Genomic DNA, 16642 nt, shown 5'->3' on the forward strand with positions numbered 1-16642 from the left:
TGCATATCTTTATTTTATATATTTTAAATGGTCCATTGGTGAAGTAATTTATAGCATTGATTACTGTGGAGGGAGGGGGGATTAAAATAATTCAGCAGAAGCAGGGATGTTTAGACCAGAAGGAAATCCCCGTCCCCCTGGCATATCGCACCTTGCTTAAAACCATGTTTTTACAAACTCTTTATAGGCTAGGAACAAAACAAAAAAAAAGGCTATCCTGTATAAAAAAATGTTTTTTGTTTGTTTGATTGTCTGCATTAATAATAGGCTATGACATGCATTAATAGGCTAATATAAAATCTACAATAGTCTATGTTTGTCCGGGATTCGAACCCGTGTCATCCAAATGACCGATACGTAAGTTCTGCCACTCAGCCATGAATTTTCTCACTGAGAAATGCCCGGTTTCTCCAGTGTGTGTTCTCCAGAAAAACGCTCTTCATTCGTCTCATTCCTCAATTGAATCGTAAAAAATAATCAGCTTCATTACACCTAATTTATTTTTGTTTGTTATTTTTGTTATTATTATTATTTATTATTTTATCACGCTGCTCCCAACGGGCAATAGGCTTATGTCGCCCACCGACATCTAGGCGTAGGCTACAATATGAAATAAAGCCTAGGCCTATATTGTTCTCGTCTCTATTTTTAAATTATGATTCTATTTTTCTGTCCTAAACAATGTTCTATAGTAGCCTATTTCATCTGTTAATTGACATTAACCCCGCTTACATTTCAAAATACGGCAATAGCTGCTGTTTTGCACAATGTCCCTCTGCGCCACCTGGCGGTCATTTCACGAATTACTTTGAAGTGCGACTGGATTATTTTTACCGCGGACTGGATTATTTTTACCGCGGCGGTGGCTGGTGCGGCGGTAATAGGCATTCTGGTTGAGTACCATCTGTATGTACTTCCGCTCAATTTGAATTTTTCTTCGGTACTAGGTCTGGAATTGTGGTGTATTCTTTGGTTTTCTGAAATCAAAATTTCACCGGTCCAATCAGCGAACAGAGGGAGTGGCTGAGAACGCTGACGTTGATGTCGCGCGTTAGTTTGAGTTGTAGTTCAGTAATGGCAGTGGAGAAAGATGCGAGCGATCACTGATCACTACACAGCATTTGCGGCAGATCCGAACCGAGCACAGCGGCGTATTGTTAATGATTAGACCCAGCTTCGACAGTTGACTGAATACATTATCACTGTCCTTAGTGTCAAACATAGGCGTTGTTGTGGCAAAACAATATTTAACAAACGCAGCATTCCCAGGCAAAAGAGACGTCAATATTCAAATTGTATTTAAAAGAAAATATACATTTATTCTGCAGAATAGTTCCCAGTCTAGCCACACAGGCCAGCTGCAGGCTGGGGTGAGAAACCCCAGCCTTCACAGACAGTCTGCAGGCAGAGTGAGACCCAGATAGGTGTTTTCCTGGTAGTCTTATAATGTTCTCATCAAAGCATTCTATAAACACCCACCCCAGAGGGCAGGAACTGAGGCCACATTTACACATAGCCGGGTATTTAGAGAAACGAATATTTCTCCCCCTCCGTTTTCAATAATAACATCGTGCACACAACCCGCATAAATACGCCGTCGAGCGCCTTTATAACTATGCTAAACCTATGGGCGGCAGTGTAGGGAGAAGGATAAAGCCATACAAGCCAATCAGAATCCTCAGAATCGACAAGAGAGAACCTAAAACTCCGTTTCTCCCAGTTGACACGACAACATATAACCGGCGTTTTCAGAAATCTCCACTTTGGCCGGAGTTTTTAGAAATGATCGTTTTCTGGGATAAAAACGGCGTTTTCGTGTAAATGACAGGCCAAAACGCAGAGAAATATCTGCGTTTTCCCATCGTGTAAACGGGGCCTGAGGAACCCCCATGGTTGCCTCAACCCCTCCCTAGCCTAGGGTCTTCTGTCTCAGTGTCACAATCACAGCTGTATCAACGTTACAGCATAAAGCTCAAAATACAGAACATATGGCATTCATATATTATCATTGAGAAAACACAGAAGCAAAAGAAAAGATTAAAATTGCTACTACAGCGTCGATTTCGGTGGTCCCCACCAGGTTTCGTCATTTTGTACCCACAACTTTTTTTTCGTTTTATTTACCTCGAGCTCAATTTAGTCGTTCTGCTGCTGTGCTGGGTACACACTTCTCTGTTCAAAACACTGCAACAACTGTAACATTGGGATACGTTTGGGGGAGGGCAAGGGGTGGTTGGGCACGCGGCATGAGAACCGTGGGGACTCAACCCACAGCCGCTCCGCTGCCCTGCTGAAAATATGAAGTAGAAACGCTTAATAATATCAGATAACGTCCAAAATAATTTGAATTTGGGTTAGATTTTGTTTGACCGTTTTCAGTGGTTATGAGGAGAAATATAAGAGAGAAATTTGGTAATCATTGTTCAGGTACATTAAACCACTCCATGTCATATTGTCAACATGGTACTTATGAAGCATATAGTGGGTCATATGTCTACTGCTTTTTGAAAACTTAAGGTTTTCTTCTTCATAAAACGAGTCGGACACCGTTTGTATAAAGTTTTATTTAATTACATTAGTAAGCTACAGGATCAAAACATGACCTGCGCGAAAGAGAGAAAAAAAAATAATGCGTCACTGTACCCTGCACATTTCAAACCAAACTGACGCCCATAAATATACATTTAGAATTTGTAATTGTTCCGTGAATTCTTAAATTCGAAGAACAAAACCTGCAGCTCTCATTGACAGACATCTTATTCTAAACACAATCCTCTGATCATTCGGATACGTGTTTACGGCCGGTTCAGGCGCATGATATACGTCATGAACAAACGTTAGCAATTGGTTATGGCAGATCCTGAGTGGCTCTGGGCAGATCCAATAGTTTTAAACTTCAACAGAGTACCCGCCTTCAAGGAAGTTAACTCTTTTCAATGGAGAGAGGCCAGACTCTCTGTACAAATGAAATGTACGAGAGTCTGGTAGAACCAGGCTAAAAAAGAAGTATACTTCAAGTTAATTTTATGAAGTATACTTAAGTAATGTTCAAGTATATTTTAAGTATACATTATGTAGTAAGTAATGTCAATATGTACTAGTAGTAAACTTGTAAGTGTACTATTTTAATACCGCTTGGGACTAAATTGGCCCACTTTTAGTATATAAATGTGTATGTTTAAGTGTACTATAAGTGTAACAGTAGTAAACTTTAAGTGCACAACTAGTTCATAATTAGGTTTCTCATTTGTACTGCAAGTGAACTTATGGGTATACTAGTAGTTTACATTTTAATACTTGTAGCACATTTTTAGTTTATGAAAGTACACTTTGAAGTACACTCTCAGTAAACTACTAGTTTAGAAGTTTTATACTACAAGTTTTCTTTAAGTGAACTTAACATTATACTTATAGTTTACTATTTATATATCATTTTTGCTCTTGCAGTAGGCCTATGTTCTATGTTCAAATGTAATTTTTATACTTGAAAAAATACCCTTAACTGTACTTTAATTTTAAAAACATTTTATTAGCTTTATGCATCCTTTTTTATCAACACTTGAATGTTGGTAACATTTTAAACAAAAAAGTTGAGAAAATAATTTTTTTGTCAAAGACTATGCCTTGATCAGATTCAGAACGATGATAAAAACACAGATGGAGTAGATCAAGTCCAACAACCACAAAGCGTCACAGTAATTTTCTCTTCATGTTACGCTTCATTTCATTTGGAAACATTAAGCAGTTTTGATTTACACGCTGTTTAATGTTTGATGATCACGTTATTTTACATTTGAGTGAGCCATCTTCTATCACTTGTTTCAGCTTCTTCTTCTCCAATTCTGTACTAGAAGATTTGTCATAGCGCCCCCTACGTATAACAGTGAAAACACGGATAGCTGGAAAATTCAGTCAATGGTGGGGAAAGAGTAAAGTAGAATTAAAGTAAATTCCTATGTACACTACCAGTGGACTAGACTTTAAAAAAAATCAGATACGCAGAATTAGAAACATCTGTTTTATATCAATATTCTAATCAATATTTTCAAACAATGTAAGTTTCATAAGACTGTAAACAAAAAACTATGTACAAAAAAGTATATTTATTAGGCTACTCGATCAAAAGAGTTAACAACACAACTACAAGCCAAGTATACTTTGAATACTTAATTATACTTTTAAGTATATCTTGTATAAGTCTCTTCAGTATAAGTCAAGTACACTTAAGTGTAATTTTAATTATATTTCTGAGAAGTACATAAAGTATATTTTTGAGAAGTATATAAAATGTAGACTGAAAGTATACTTTCTTATTTTTTAGTTTAAAAGAAGTATACTAATAGCACACTTGAATAAACGTATTTTTCGTAAGGGTTATCAAATTACATATAGTATGAAATACTCAGAAACATCTGATGAGTTTGCACTGGTGTATAACAGTAAATTCTATTCTCCCAACAGTGGAGTAAAACCTATGGACCTGTGATGACGGTATACCTTGGACCCCAAAGAACGGTGGTTCTGGTCGGTTATGATACAGTGAAAGAGGCTCTAGTGGACCAGGCAGATGACTTCAAAGGCAGAGCCCCCATTCCCTTTCTGCACACAATTCTGAGAGGCTACGGTGAGATTATTGTTTATTGTGGTCAAAGACAGATGTTGTCAGTTTAATGTAGTTCAGTCTAGATTTTAATCTCTATTTGTTTGTAGGTTTGACTATCAGTAATGGAGATCGTTGGCTTCAACTGAGGCGGTTCACTCTCACCACACTGAGGGATTTTGGAATGGGACGCAAACGAATGGAACAATGGATTCAAGAAGAGAGCGAGCATTTGCTGAACAGTTTTGAAGAAACCAAATGTGAGGAAAGAGAGAATTCAGTACAAGTGCAGTGGTATACATTGAGTGTCCTACACTCACAGCTGTGAGAGTTGTATGCTAAAAAGTTTCTCTCCTTTAGCGACACCAGTTGACCCAGTCTTCTTCCTGAGCCGGGCTGTGTCCAACGTGATCTGTTCCCTGGTGTTTGGGCAGCGCTTTGATTATGATGACAAAAGCTTCTTGCACTTGCTCCAGATCATCTCCAGACTTGTGCGCTTTATCAGCAGCCCTTGGAGCCAGGTGAGCAGAAGTTTCAAACATGGGCATTCTGTTTTTGAACGCAAAGACCATATCTTTTGTGAATGTCTTCTTAACTATCTTCTCAACCCCAACAGCTGTACAACATCTTCCCTAAACTAATGCAGTTATTGCCTGGTAGTCATCATACCATGTTTAGAGAGGTAGATGACATCAAAGCCTTCATTATGACAAAAATCAAGGAGCATGAGCAGAATTTGGACTTCAATGACCCAAAGGACTTTATTGACTGCTTCCTTATCAGACTAAAACAGGTACAGAAAGGTTGTCTCTTCTCTTTTCTCTTATCTCTTCTATATACACATTGTTCAGCATTTACTTAGACAATGTATACAATTCCTGTTCTGTTTCTTTGTGTGCTACGACAGGAGAAACACAATCCTGACACAGAATTCCACAAGGATAACATGTTGGCGACTGTTGTAAATCTGTTTGTAGCTGGTACAGAGACCACAAGCACAACTATCAGATATGCCCTGATGATGATGATCAAGCACCCCCACATACAGGGTATGTTCGTAAGACATCCCGAATTGCCCTCCTTGCTGTTAAACTAAGTGCAGACTACAAGACTGAGAATAACTGTTCTACTCACTTAAAGACACACTGTCTCATTTTGTGTTGTGTTGGTACACACACAACACAAAAATAAAGATAAGACAGTGTTTACTAAGTCAGATGTTTTTTTGCTACCACTTCCCAATGTCTTGTTTTCTAATGCACTCTTTCACTATCAAAGTCTCATAGTTTCACTGTTATTCATTGCTACTGTTTCGCTTGTCAGTACAGTGCACACGAAGAATAATCCACCAGATTTCAAACAAGTTTATATTGGCATAGCCATAGCCACAGCCATTACATATTTAAAACAGTAATATCCTATACTAAACCTAAACTAATCTTGACAAACTTTATATCACTTGAAAGCTTACAATTTCTAGTTTACATATTTGGTGACTGATTTTCAAAATATATTACAGAGGAGCCGTAATTGATCAATTTGCAACAAGAATATTCTCATACTCCTAAGGCTTGTTCAAACCTTTATTTTGAAATAGTGATGAACATGAAAAATCATGAAAGAATGGTAGAAACCTCAGTTTGTTTTCATGCCAAGAGTTCAAAACTACTAAATTCTGAAAAAACTGAGATTCTAATTATTGGACAAAAAACTTCCACACGTAATAACCTAGAGTACTGTCTAACACTTGATGGCTGCCCTGTTAAGTCTTCGTTGTAGGTTAGGAACCTGGGTGTGCTCTTTGATACCAATCTTTCATTTGAAAGTCACGTGTCTAGTATCTGTAAAACCGCATTTAAAAATATATCTAAATTACGTCATATGCTTGACAAATGCGGAACAATTAGTTCATGCGTTCATGACCTCAAGGCTAGATTATTGTAATGCTCTACTGGGTGGTTGCCCTGCACGCTTAACAAACAAACTACAGCTAGTTCAAAACACAGCAGCTCGAGTTCTTACCAGAACCAGGAAGTATAACCATATTAGCCAGGTTCTGTCAACACTGGCTTCCTATTAAACATCGTATACATTTTAAAATATTGCTGATTACTTACAAAGCACTAAATGGTTTAGCTCCGCAGTACTTGAGCGAACTCTTAACCCTTTAGAACCGAATGTGTCGTCGCCGACACAGATCAGCAAGCTGTATTCATTGTACCGTAACTCTTCAACCGTTTGCACTATCAAAACCATTCAAATTGACCCTGACAGTAGACAACATGCGCTTTTCGGCAATATATGGCTTATTACGGTAATTTCATGCTTTCCGTCAGCAAATGACAGCGGGCTTTCTGGCAGAGCGGGAAGGAAGGATTTGAACCAAGAGATACGAAGCGCGGCAGGTTAGAGTGTTTTGGATTGCATAAAATAATAAAAGACACAAACAAATATATTGTGAAAGAAGTGGTAGACAGCAGAAGAGGGGATTGGGATGATTTTAATGAAACTTGGGAGGCTGATGGCCGTTACTTTTTCATGTATCTTTACATGTGGTGTATGCATGTGTATGTGTGTGTGCCTAATATGAATGGACGCATTTGTATGTGTGCGTGTATGAAAAAAGTGTCCTAAATTAAAACTGTGCGACCCAATTTCATTAAAAAGACTTGTATAGTTGTATTATACTTCATTTTTCAACTTGAAAGTGTTAGTTTCTTTCGTTCGTGATTTTTCTGGGGGTTTTTCTAAATAAAAATCGAAAATTTTATTCTGTTTTTTTTTTTTTTTTGTCTATTTAAATTCTATTTACAAACTCAACACACACAATAATGGCCAATAACTGTAATTTGTTGAAAGCTAATCTTTTTCTGAAAAAGATGACACCTTGCACATGAAGATAGCACATTGTTTTAGAATTGTACAGTCAAAAAATCTAAATACACGCAAAACACGCATTTTAGCTTCAGGTTCTAAAGGGTTAACGCATTATAGTCCTTCACGTCTATTGCGATCTCAAAATTCCGGCCAGTTAACCCCCTGGGGTCTGAGGTGTTTTTGGGGCCCTTGAGAGGTTTTGACATGCCCTGACATTTGTGCTTATTTCAGCTACTTACAACATACCTTTGGCCAACACATAATTATGCTGTATTGCAGCACAAACTCTGCTACAATAATATGTGAGCAAAATGGAAGTTACATGTTTGCATTTTATAGAAAAAAAATATTATGCGTGGTTAGTAAGTTTTGGGAAAAAATGTGTCACTGCAATGAGCTCATATAACTCATACTAAATAGTTTGGCACAAGACTTTTGAGTTACCATTCTTGTAGGCTAGAATGTTTACTACAAAATGATGTGAAAATCATTCTGATCACTCTTTCACAAAACAACAATATAATGATTTAAACTTTGCAAGTCAGTTTTTGTGCCAGTACTGCTTTATGCGTAGGGGTGTTGATGGCCATGAATATGAATGAGGGGAGACAATAGACACTCCCCCATCCATGGCTAATGCCCCCATCAAGGTGCTGTGAGTCAGAGAGGAGAATCTGAGAATGAGAGGACATTCAAAGGTTTTGTTTTTTAATCTGTTTTTATTGTAATTCCTCTATGTGGATGAACTAAATGTTGTGCCTCACAAGACCACAGTGCTACCGTACATATATAAACATATAGTACCAGTCAAACGTTTTACCATTTTTAATATTTTTAATATTTTTGGAAGATGGCTGCATTTATTTGATAAAAAATACAGAAACAACAGTAATATTGTGAAATATTATTACAATTTAAAATAATGATTTTCTATTTTGATATACTTTACATGATCCTTCAGAACAGTGTCACATGATCCTTCAGAAACCATTCTAATATCATGATCTGATAATCAGGTATTATCAATGTTGGAAACCGTTGTGCTTAATATTTTTTTATAACCTGTGATATTTTTTTCAGGATTCACTGATTAAAAAGAAAAGCATTTATTCAAAATAGAAATCTTTCCTAACAATATAACTTAACACATCCTTTAAAAAAAGAAAGAAAGGTAGTGTATACTGTTACAAACAGACTCATGGGCGAATGTGAGTAAACAGAGGTCACTTGCGGTCCAGTTTCTCGGGCAGGAATCATGCAGTCTGTGCAACCATGTCAACATCAGTCTCGGTTTTCCATGACAGGGTGGACTTGGACCTGTTGCTTGTTTGCCTTGGCTCTCTTCGGGACCGGTGCTTGGACATGTTCATTGTCACATCTGTTGATAACACAATCAAAGAAACTGTATTATTATCGCTATCAAATCACTATGGCCATGGATTAAGAAAAAGACAACCGATTTTGTAATTTCACACAAGAATAGGTAGGCCCTACTTGTATATTATGACGAGTATATTATGTATATTGTAAACACAATTACATTTCATCAGTAAAATATTACGTCTGTGCACTTACCATCATTCTCGATTGAGAACTGAACGACACCTGCGTGTCCCTCTGCTGGAGAAGGAGAGTGTGATGCAAACACATTCCTAAAAAAATAAAAACAACTGTGTTAGCATACATTATCCAAAGATGGGCGATTAATGGGTATGGACGCACAATGCATGTAGTCTATATATCTGTTGATGGGCCATAGGACGGAGAAATATCTATTTATGGGCCATAGATGCGTCACCGCGAGCTGTTGATGGCCATTATCTGCGCACGCACTTACAGCATTTAAAACATTTACACCTGCATTCACAATCATCTGTGGCAATATTTTAGCGTGTGTCATAGGCTAACCAAAACCGAACATTTATATATAAAAATATAATGTCTAGTATTTAGACAGTATCACATTTTACCGGAGGCTGAAATATATTTGCACGAAATCATATTTACACCTAAGCAGATATTCGCAAAAGTCAGTATTTTTAGCATGATAATCAGTGTCATAAGCTAATCAAAACGGATTGAAATATAATACAAATATGTTTAGAGAGTAATCACATTGAAACACGACCATATACGAATGTTAGGGATATTGTAAGGCAATCTTTCCTGTAAGATGTCAAAAGCTAACCAAAACTAAGCAAAATATAGTCTGAAAATTCACATGAGTTCTATATAATCAGAAAAGAATTATATAAACACTAAACAACTTACTCGAACTTGTATCCTCTGTGGGATCAATTCGCTCTTGAAAATGCAGCCGTTCTCCGTCTGAGATGCAACCGTTTCTCTGAGGAAAAGGTGAATTCTTCCTCGCTGTCCATAATCATCTGGAGGACGACTTTACCGGAGAAGCGTGCCATCCTCAAAACGCGATGAACTATCCGTGAATGTGACGAGAAACTGCGTGTTTCATGGCATTGATCGGAGGGCGTGTGCGATGCGTATAGATCACCTCAACTATTACCATGTGAATAGCGCCGGGGGGCGTGGCGGCATCAGCTCATTAAAAATAATGAAGAGAGAACGAAAAACTGCGCCTCTCCTTGGTTTCAAACGGATTACATAAACTAAGAATATGTGTTTTTTAATATAAATTACTTCATTTAAAAGAAGAGAATTCGAGCTTCATAAAGACAAATGTCTCGTTCCTGAGTGACAAGTATTCGCTGAGTTACAGTTCATTTTCGGACGCGTTTCAGAATGGACTTCCCTGACAGAGAGAAGGCAGAACTCGCATCATGTTTATTTTTCTTTATTTGGCGAAAGACACAACACTTTGTTTTTATTGTGAGTATACACAAAAAAAATAGAAACTTAACTGGATCGAATGATGTAAAACACTTAAATGTAAGATCAAAACCAACAAAGTATTTTGAATCTCTTTTGCACTGATAAGAAAAAAAGCGATCAGATCACGCCGGCGTGATTGCCGACCCCAGGGGGTTAATAATACCTAGAAAATCAAAATCGACTGCTGGCGGTAGATCCTTTTCCTATTTAGCACCAAAACTTTGGAACAGTCTTCCTAACATTGTCTGGGAAGCAGACACACTCTGTCAGTTCAAAGCTAGATTAAAGACACATCTCTTTGACCTAGTATTCACATAATATATTATTGACTTCTATAATTCAATGTTAGGCTGCATAGATTAGGTCAGCCGGAACTGGGATCACCTTCCATAAATCCTGATGTAATCGATACATCGTAAGAAGAATGGCATCTATGCTAATTTTAGTGTCTTTATTTATCCCGAGGTTTTCCCGCATAAAATTCCGGTTTGCGTACCTACGTGGTATTTTATTTAAGTGATAAAATAAAATAAAATTCTGTATCAAAATTTATAGGCAAGACAAGTATTTTGTTTAGGCATGGTTTGTAGGGGATTACAAACCTGCGCACATATATTCAAACGCACATAACTATATATTCAAACGCACATAACTATATATTTAATTCTTAATGCGCACGTGAGCGCCATCAGCGTTTATCACAGGTTCGCGGTTAAAGTCTATGTAGAGAGAATGGTGTCGTCTAAGCTGTCAGAGTATTGTGTATGTGCCTTTAAGAATGTTGTGCATGTAACTTTAAAGGAAGCCCTTTTAAGGAAAAGCGAGAGACAACGAGAGCGGGGCTGACAAGAGGCACGGGTGTAATAGAACCTCTGTTCATTATCACTTTCTGTTATTAAAGTCAAGAAAGAATCATCGTCTGCCTCCTTCCTTGACATGGTGTCAGAAGTTGCAAGGTAAAAAGAGAACTACATGCTCGAAAATGCCACTATTCAAGCCGCCAGACAACTTTACTTTCGACAAGCCGGGAGAATGGCCGTCATGGCGACAGCGTTTTGTGAGATACAGAACGGCAGCCAAGCTCACAGAAGAGGACGGGACCGTCCAAGTGAGTACTTTAATTTACGCGATGGGAAATGAGGCGGAAAATATCTACAAATCCATTGTTTTCAATGAAAGAGAAAAAGAAGATGATTTCGAGACAGTTTTGAAGAAATACGATGATTAATTTGTACCACAGACCAACATTATCCACAAGAGGGCGCAGTTTCACCAGCGATCTCAAAGATCAGGGGAGAAAGCTGAAACATTTATTCGTGCACTGTACGAGTTGTCAGAAAACTGTGACTTTGGTGCTAACAAAAATGAGAATATCAGAGATAGATTAGTTGTAGGAATTAGAGACAAGGATCTGTCAAAAAGATTACAACTAATTAAAGACCTCACACTGGATGTTGCAGTACAAATGGTAAGACAAGCAGAGGAAGTTACACACCAGGTCAGCCAGCAGGGGGATCCAATGTGCAGCGTTCAAGAGATCAGACGACCCAAACAGCGTACCAGCTACAGGTTTGAACGCAGCAGAGAAAGCCAAACTAGTAAATCACGGAATGATGAGGACAAATGCAGCCGATGTGGTAAAACAAAGCATAAAGACAGAGAGAAATGTCCAGCTTTTAGAGGAGAGTGCAGGAGATGTCATAAGAAAGGCCACTGGGAACGCATGTGCAAAACTAAATTAGTCCATGAAGTCATGAAGGAAGATAGAGAATCTGACTCATTTTACCTTGGATCAGTACAACAGCCTGGGAAAAGCACAGAAACATGGACTGTCAATATGTCAATAGGAAATACACCGGTAGTATTTAAAATAGATACAGGGGCGGATGTGACAATAATAAGCGAACAAACATTCCAGAACCTTCAAAAGAAATATGAACTGTGCAAAGCAAATCTCATACTTAACAGTCCGGGAGGCCAGCTAAAATGTGTGGGTCAATTCAGAAGTCACATAAAGCATAAAGCAAGACAGTACGAACTGACCATATATGTTGTAAAGGGCCCAACAGTGAATAATCTTCTTAGCGGAAAGGTAGCTAGAGAATTGGGCTTGGTTAAACGAATAGAAGAGGTCCATACTAACAATGGAGACCACGGGAGGCTAAAAACTGAACCAGTTAAGATTCTACTCAGAGAAGGAGCAGAACCGTATGCTGTTAATACTGCCCGTAGAGTCCCATTGCCGTTGCTTCAGAAAGTAGAAGAAGAATTAGAAAGGATGGAAGCTAGTGGTGTGATTGAAAGAGTCACTCAACCGACAGACTGGTGCGCACCTATGGTGCCCGTCATTAAACCCAACGGACAGGTGCGAATATGTGTTGACCTGAAAAGACTGAATGAAAACATCAAAAGAGAACGATTCATGCTGCCGACAACGGATGAAATTCTTGCGAAACTAACAGGAGCCAAAGTGTTCACATCGCTAGATACCGCAAGTGGTTTTTGGCAGATACCACTGCATCCGGAGAGCAGCCGGCTAACAACATTCATCACACCGTTTGCCAGGTATTGTTTTAAAAGACTTCCTTTTGGCATTAGCATTGCACCTGAGATTTTTCAACGAAAAATGCAAGAGCTGTTGTCAGATCTGGAAGGTGTCCAAGTGTACATGGACAACATTATCATATATGGAGCATCGATGCAAGAACACGACACGATTAAAGCAGGTAATGGAAAAAATTTAACTCGCCGGTCTGAGATTAAATAAAGACAAATGTAAGATCCGAAAAAGTGAGCTGCATTTCCTGGGTCAGGTAGTCGACGAGGAAGGAGTCTGAGCAGACCCAGAGAAAGTGAGAGCTATTGCTGAACTCAAAGCCCCAAATAATGTACACAAACTAAAGAGAGTGCTGGGGATGATTAACTATATGGGAAAATATATATCTCATATGGCCACACTGGGAAGCCCACTATACGAACTCCTATGAACGGAAACCGCATGGACCTGGGACTCGGCACAGGAGCAAGCTTTCTGGCAACTAAAGGAAGCGCTTATGACATCACCAGTACTGTCATTTTACGATGTAGAGAGGCTCGCGATGTACATCCCTCGGTGAGAGACTTTCACGCATTCAAAAGTGAATTGTCTGAGACTGACGGCTTGCTTACTAGAGGGAACCGTATCATCATACCAGAGTCCCTTCGAGGAGAAATTATAGAACGAATACATGAAGGACATATGGGCTTGACCAAATGTAGGGAAAGAGCACAGACGTCCGTATGGTGGCCAGGTCTGTCCTCTGAATTAAAACAGAAAATTGAAAAGTGCACATTCTGCTGCGAACACAAAAGAACGCAGAGAAAAGAACCTCTGAATCCGACTCCGTTACCAGGAAGACCATGGCAGCGCTTGGGGGTGGATTTATGCGAGTACAAAGGGAAAAACTACATCGTACTCTCAGACTATTATTCCAGATTCTTAGAAATCCTACACTTATCGAGCACCACAGCTGAACAAGTAGTCACCAAGCTAAAAGCTACATTTGCACGATTCGGAATCCCAGAAGTTGTTGTGTCCGACAACGGCCCACAATTTGCGAGAGAAACATTCCGCTCGTTTAGCTGTGAGTATGACTTTGAGCATGTGACTTCAAGCCCACATCATCCCTCAAGTAATGGCCATGCAGAACGAGCCGTCCAGTCAGCAAAAGCCATTCTACGGTAAAAGGACCCGGTACTAGCGTTGCTGAGCTACCGAACCCCAAATGCATCAACTGGAGTGAGCCCGGCAGAACTGTTGATGGGATGGAGACTCAGGAACACATTACCAACACTGAACCGCAACCTCATCCCAAAGTGGCCAAATCAGAGACTGATACGGAGACGAGATGATGCTGCTAAGCAAAAACATGCATTCTATTTTAATAGACGGCATGGAGTGAGAAACTTGCCTCCGCTAAAGCCAGGAGATCCAGTCCTTGTCAAGCTAGATGGGGAAAAACAGTGGAAGACTCTGGTGACAGTTGTAAGACAGAGTTCTACGGAGCGCTCTTACATGATTAGTAGCCCAGAAGGGGGAATGAAAAGGCATAATCGATGCCACTTACAGCTTCAACATCCCTCATGTGATGATGACACTGTTCGGACAAATGACTCACTGCTCACACACACTAGTGAAGGATGTAGAGTAACAAGGTCTGGTAGAGTGAGTAAACCAGTTCAGAAGCTACATTTGTAATACAGTATGTCTTACAAGTAGTGTAAGAATTGAGGGTAACAAACTGTTATAATGTCAAAGTTAGTGGTTGAGTTAAATATAGTTGAGTGAAGAGAAGTAAAATGTTAATAAATGTGGGAAGCATTAATACTGTTATGTAAGTCTTGCAAACAGTTAAATTCTCTAATTTAAGGAATAGTTGGTTGGTTAGAAGAGCCTAAGTTCTCTCTTCCTAGCGTATGTCCCGCGCAGGTGCGGGGTCCGCTTGTCGGCAAGCCTTTCTCCATTTTCTCCGGTCCAAGGCATCCTCGGGGGCGGCATCGATGTATTTCATGTCTTCCTTGATTCGGTCCATCCACCTCTTTTTCGGTCTTCCACGTGGCCTTTTCCCCTCAGGGCTGAGCCGCAGTGCTCTTCTCACCACTGACTCTTCGTTACTTCGGATCACATGGCCATACCATCGGAGGCGGGCTTCTCGCATCTTCTCAGTGATTGGTGCTACTCCCATGATTTTCCTGACATCCTCATTCGCAACGTGGTCCAGTCTGGTCAGTCCCAATGTCCATCTAAGCATACGCATCTCCATCGTGTGGAGGGCCTGTTCGTGTTTGGTGGTTGCAGGCCAGCATTCTGCTCCATAGAGGGCAACTGGGCGGACTACTGTCTTGTAAACCTTTGCCTTGAGGTGGGTGGGCATGCGTCGATCACAGAGGACACCAGTGACCTGGCGCCACTTCATCCAGGCAGCGTTGACTCTTGTTCTGGTGTCTGGAAGGCTGTCACCATTAGCCGAGAGGGTGGAGCCAAGGTACTTGAACTGCTCCACTTTCTTCAAGTCCTTCCCATTGATGGTGATCGTGCCATCGGTTTGGGCGCCACCTTCCATGTATTCCGTTTTATCCAGATTGAGCTTGAGGCCGCTTTCGCCAAGGTGGTCGTTCCACTGCTGCACTTGGACGTTGAGTTCCTGGCGGGTCTCTTTGGCGAGGAAGACGTCGTCAGCGTACAGCAGCGTCTAGAAGAGCCTAAGTTAATTCTTTAAAACACAGCCTTATGCTTATTAAAGTAGAGGTAATATACTATGTTCATTGTAATTTGGGATAACAGTTCTTCTGTTTGAAAAAAAAAAAGAAAGTTCTTAAAAGGGGGAGATGTCAGAGTATTGTGTATGTGCCTTTAAGAATGTTGTGCATGTAACTTTAAAGGAAGCCCTTTTAAGGAAAAGCGAGAGACAACGAGAGCGGGGCTGACAAGAGGCACGGGTGTAATAGAACCTCTGTTCATTATCACTTTCTGTTATTAAAGTCAAGAAAGAATCATCGTCTGCCTCCTTCCTTGACATAATTTAATAACAAATGATCATTTCGACAGAAGTGAATCAATCAAAACTAACTTTAGCTGGAAAATAACATTATTCAAGAACTGCTATAAAGCCAAAACAATCTCTGTTACTTTAAATTATACATTTATATCTGTAAAGCTGCTTTGAAACAATCTACATTGTTAAAAGCGCTATATAAATGAAGATGACTTGACTTCAAAAGATAGCATCCATTCAATTCTTTTAGAATAAAAGGTCTGAAAATGTTTTAAATATAAAGATAATAGATTCACCATTTGTGATGTGGCAGCGAGCTATAATGCATATGCGTGTTCTTTATGTGTTTCTTAGAGGTTGAATTCATTTCAAAATCTGCCAAATTTTTGCCAAACCATCCTATACTTCTGACTTCTTATTCAGATCACTCAAACAACTGTAACAATACTGGCTTTGAGTATAAATTGGGAAATTAGCACTCAAATGGGGAATTAATTATTCATGGGTTATGATGAATATTATTTGCATACGCCCCAAAGTGGTTCCAAATATGGGCTTGTCCCGCCTTGACTATATGAATATGTATCAGGATTACTCATGACAATAATTCATATAGAGAAAGGGAATGATTTTAATCAGTCGTATTTAGAAATACAACTTTAACCACCAATGCGTATGACATATAATATTTGCACCAACACTTCGATCTGTTTAGTTCCTGGCAAGCAAAATCACATCCATATGGCCATAATGGATATAACTTACCCCCCAGAGACCAGAT

The 16642-nt window shown here is 39.3% G+C and overlaps 1 protein-coding gene across 1 annotated transcript in view; it reads left to right on the top strand.

The window, feature by feature from the left end:
• LOC306997605 (cytochrome P450 2G1-like) overlaps nucleotides 1-16642 on the top strand; it is a 29897-nt gene that overhangs the window by 3446 nt on the left and 9809 nt on the right. Inside the window, exons 2-6 of the mRNA XM_079610951.1 lie at nucleotides 4462-4624; nucleotides 4711-4860; nucleotides 4961-5121; nucleotides 5217-5393; nucleotides 5508-5649. Coding sequence (XP_079467077.1) covers nucleotides 4462-4624; nucleotides 4711-4860; nucleotides 4961-5121; nucleotides 5217-5393; nucleotides 5508-5649 — 793 coding nt within the window. The remainder of the gene's footprint in view (nucleotides 1-4461; nucleotides 4625-4710; nucleotides 4861-4960; nucleotides 5122-5216; nucleotides 5394-5507; nucleotides 5650-16642) is intronic.

The sequence above is a fragment of the Phoxinus phoxinus genome, assembly GCF_949152265.1.
Source record: "Phoxinus phoxinus genome assembly, chromosome: 4".
NCBI classification, from domain to species: domain Eukaryota; kingdom Metazoa; phylum Chordata; class Actinopteri; order Cypriniformes; family Leuciscidae; genus Phoxinus; species Phoxinus phoxinus.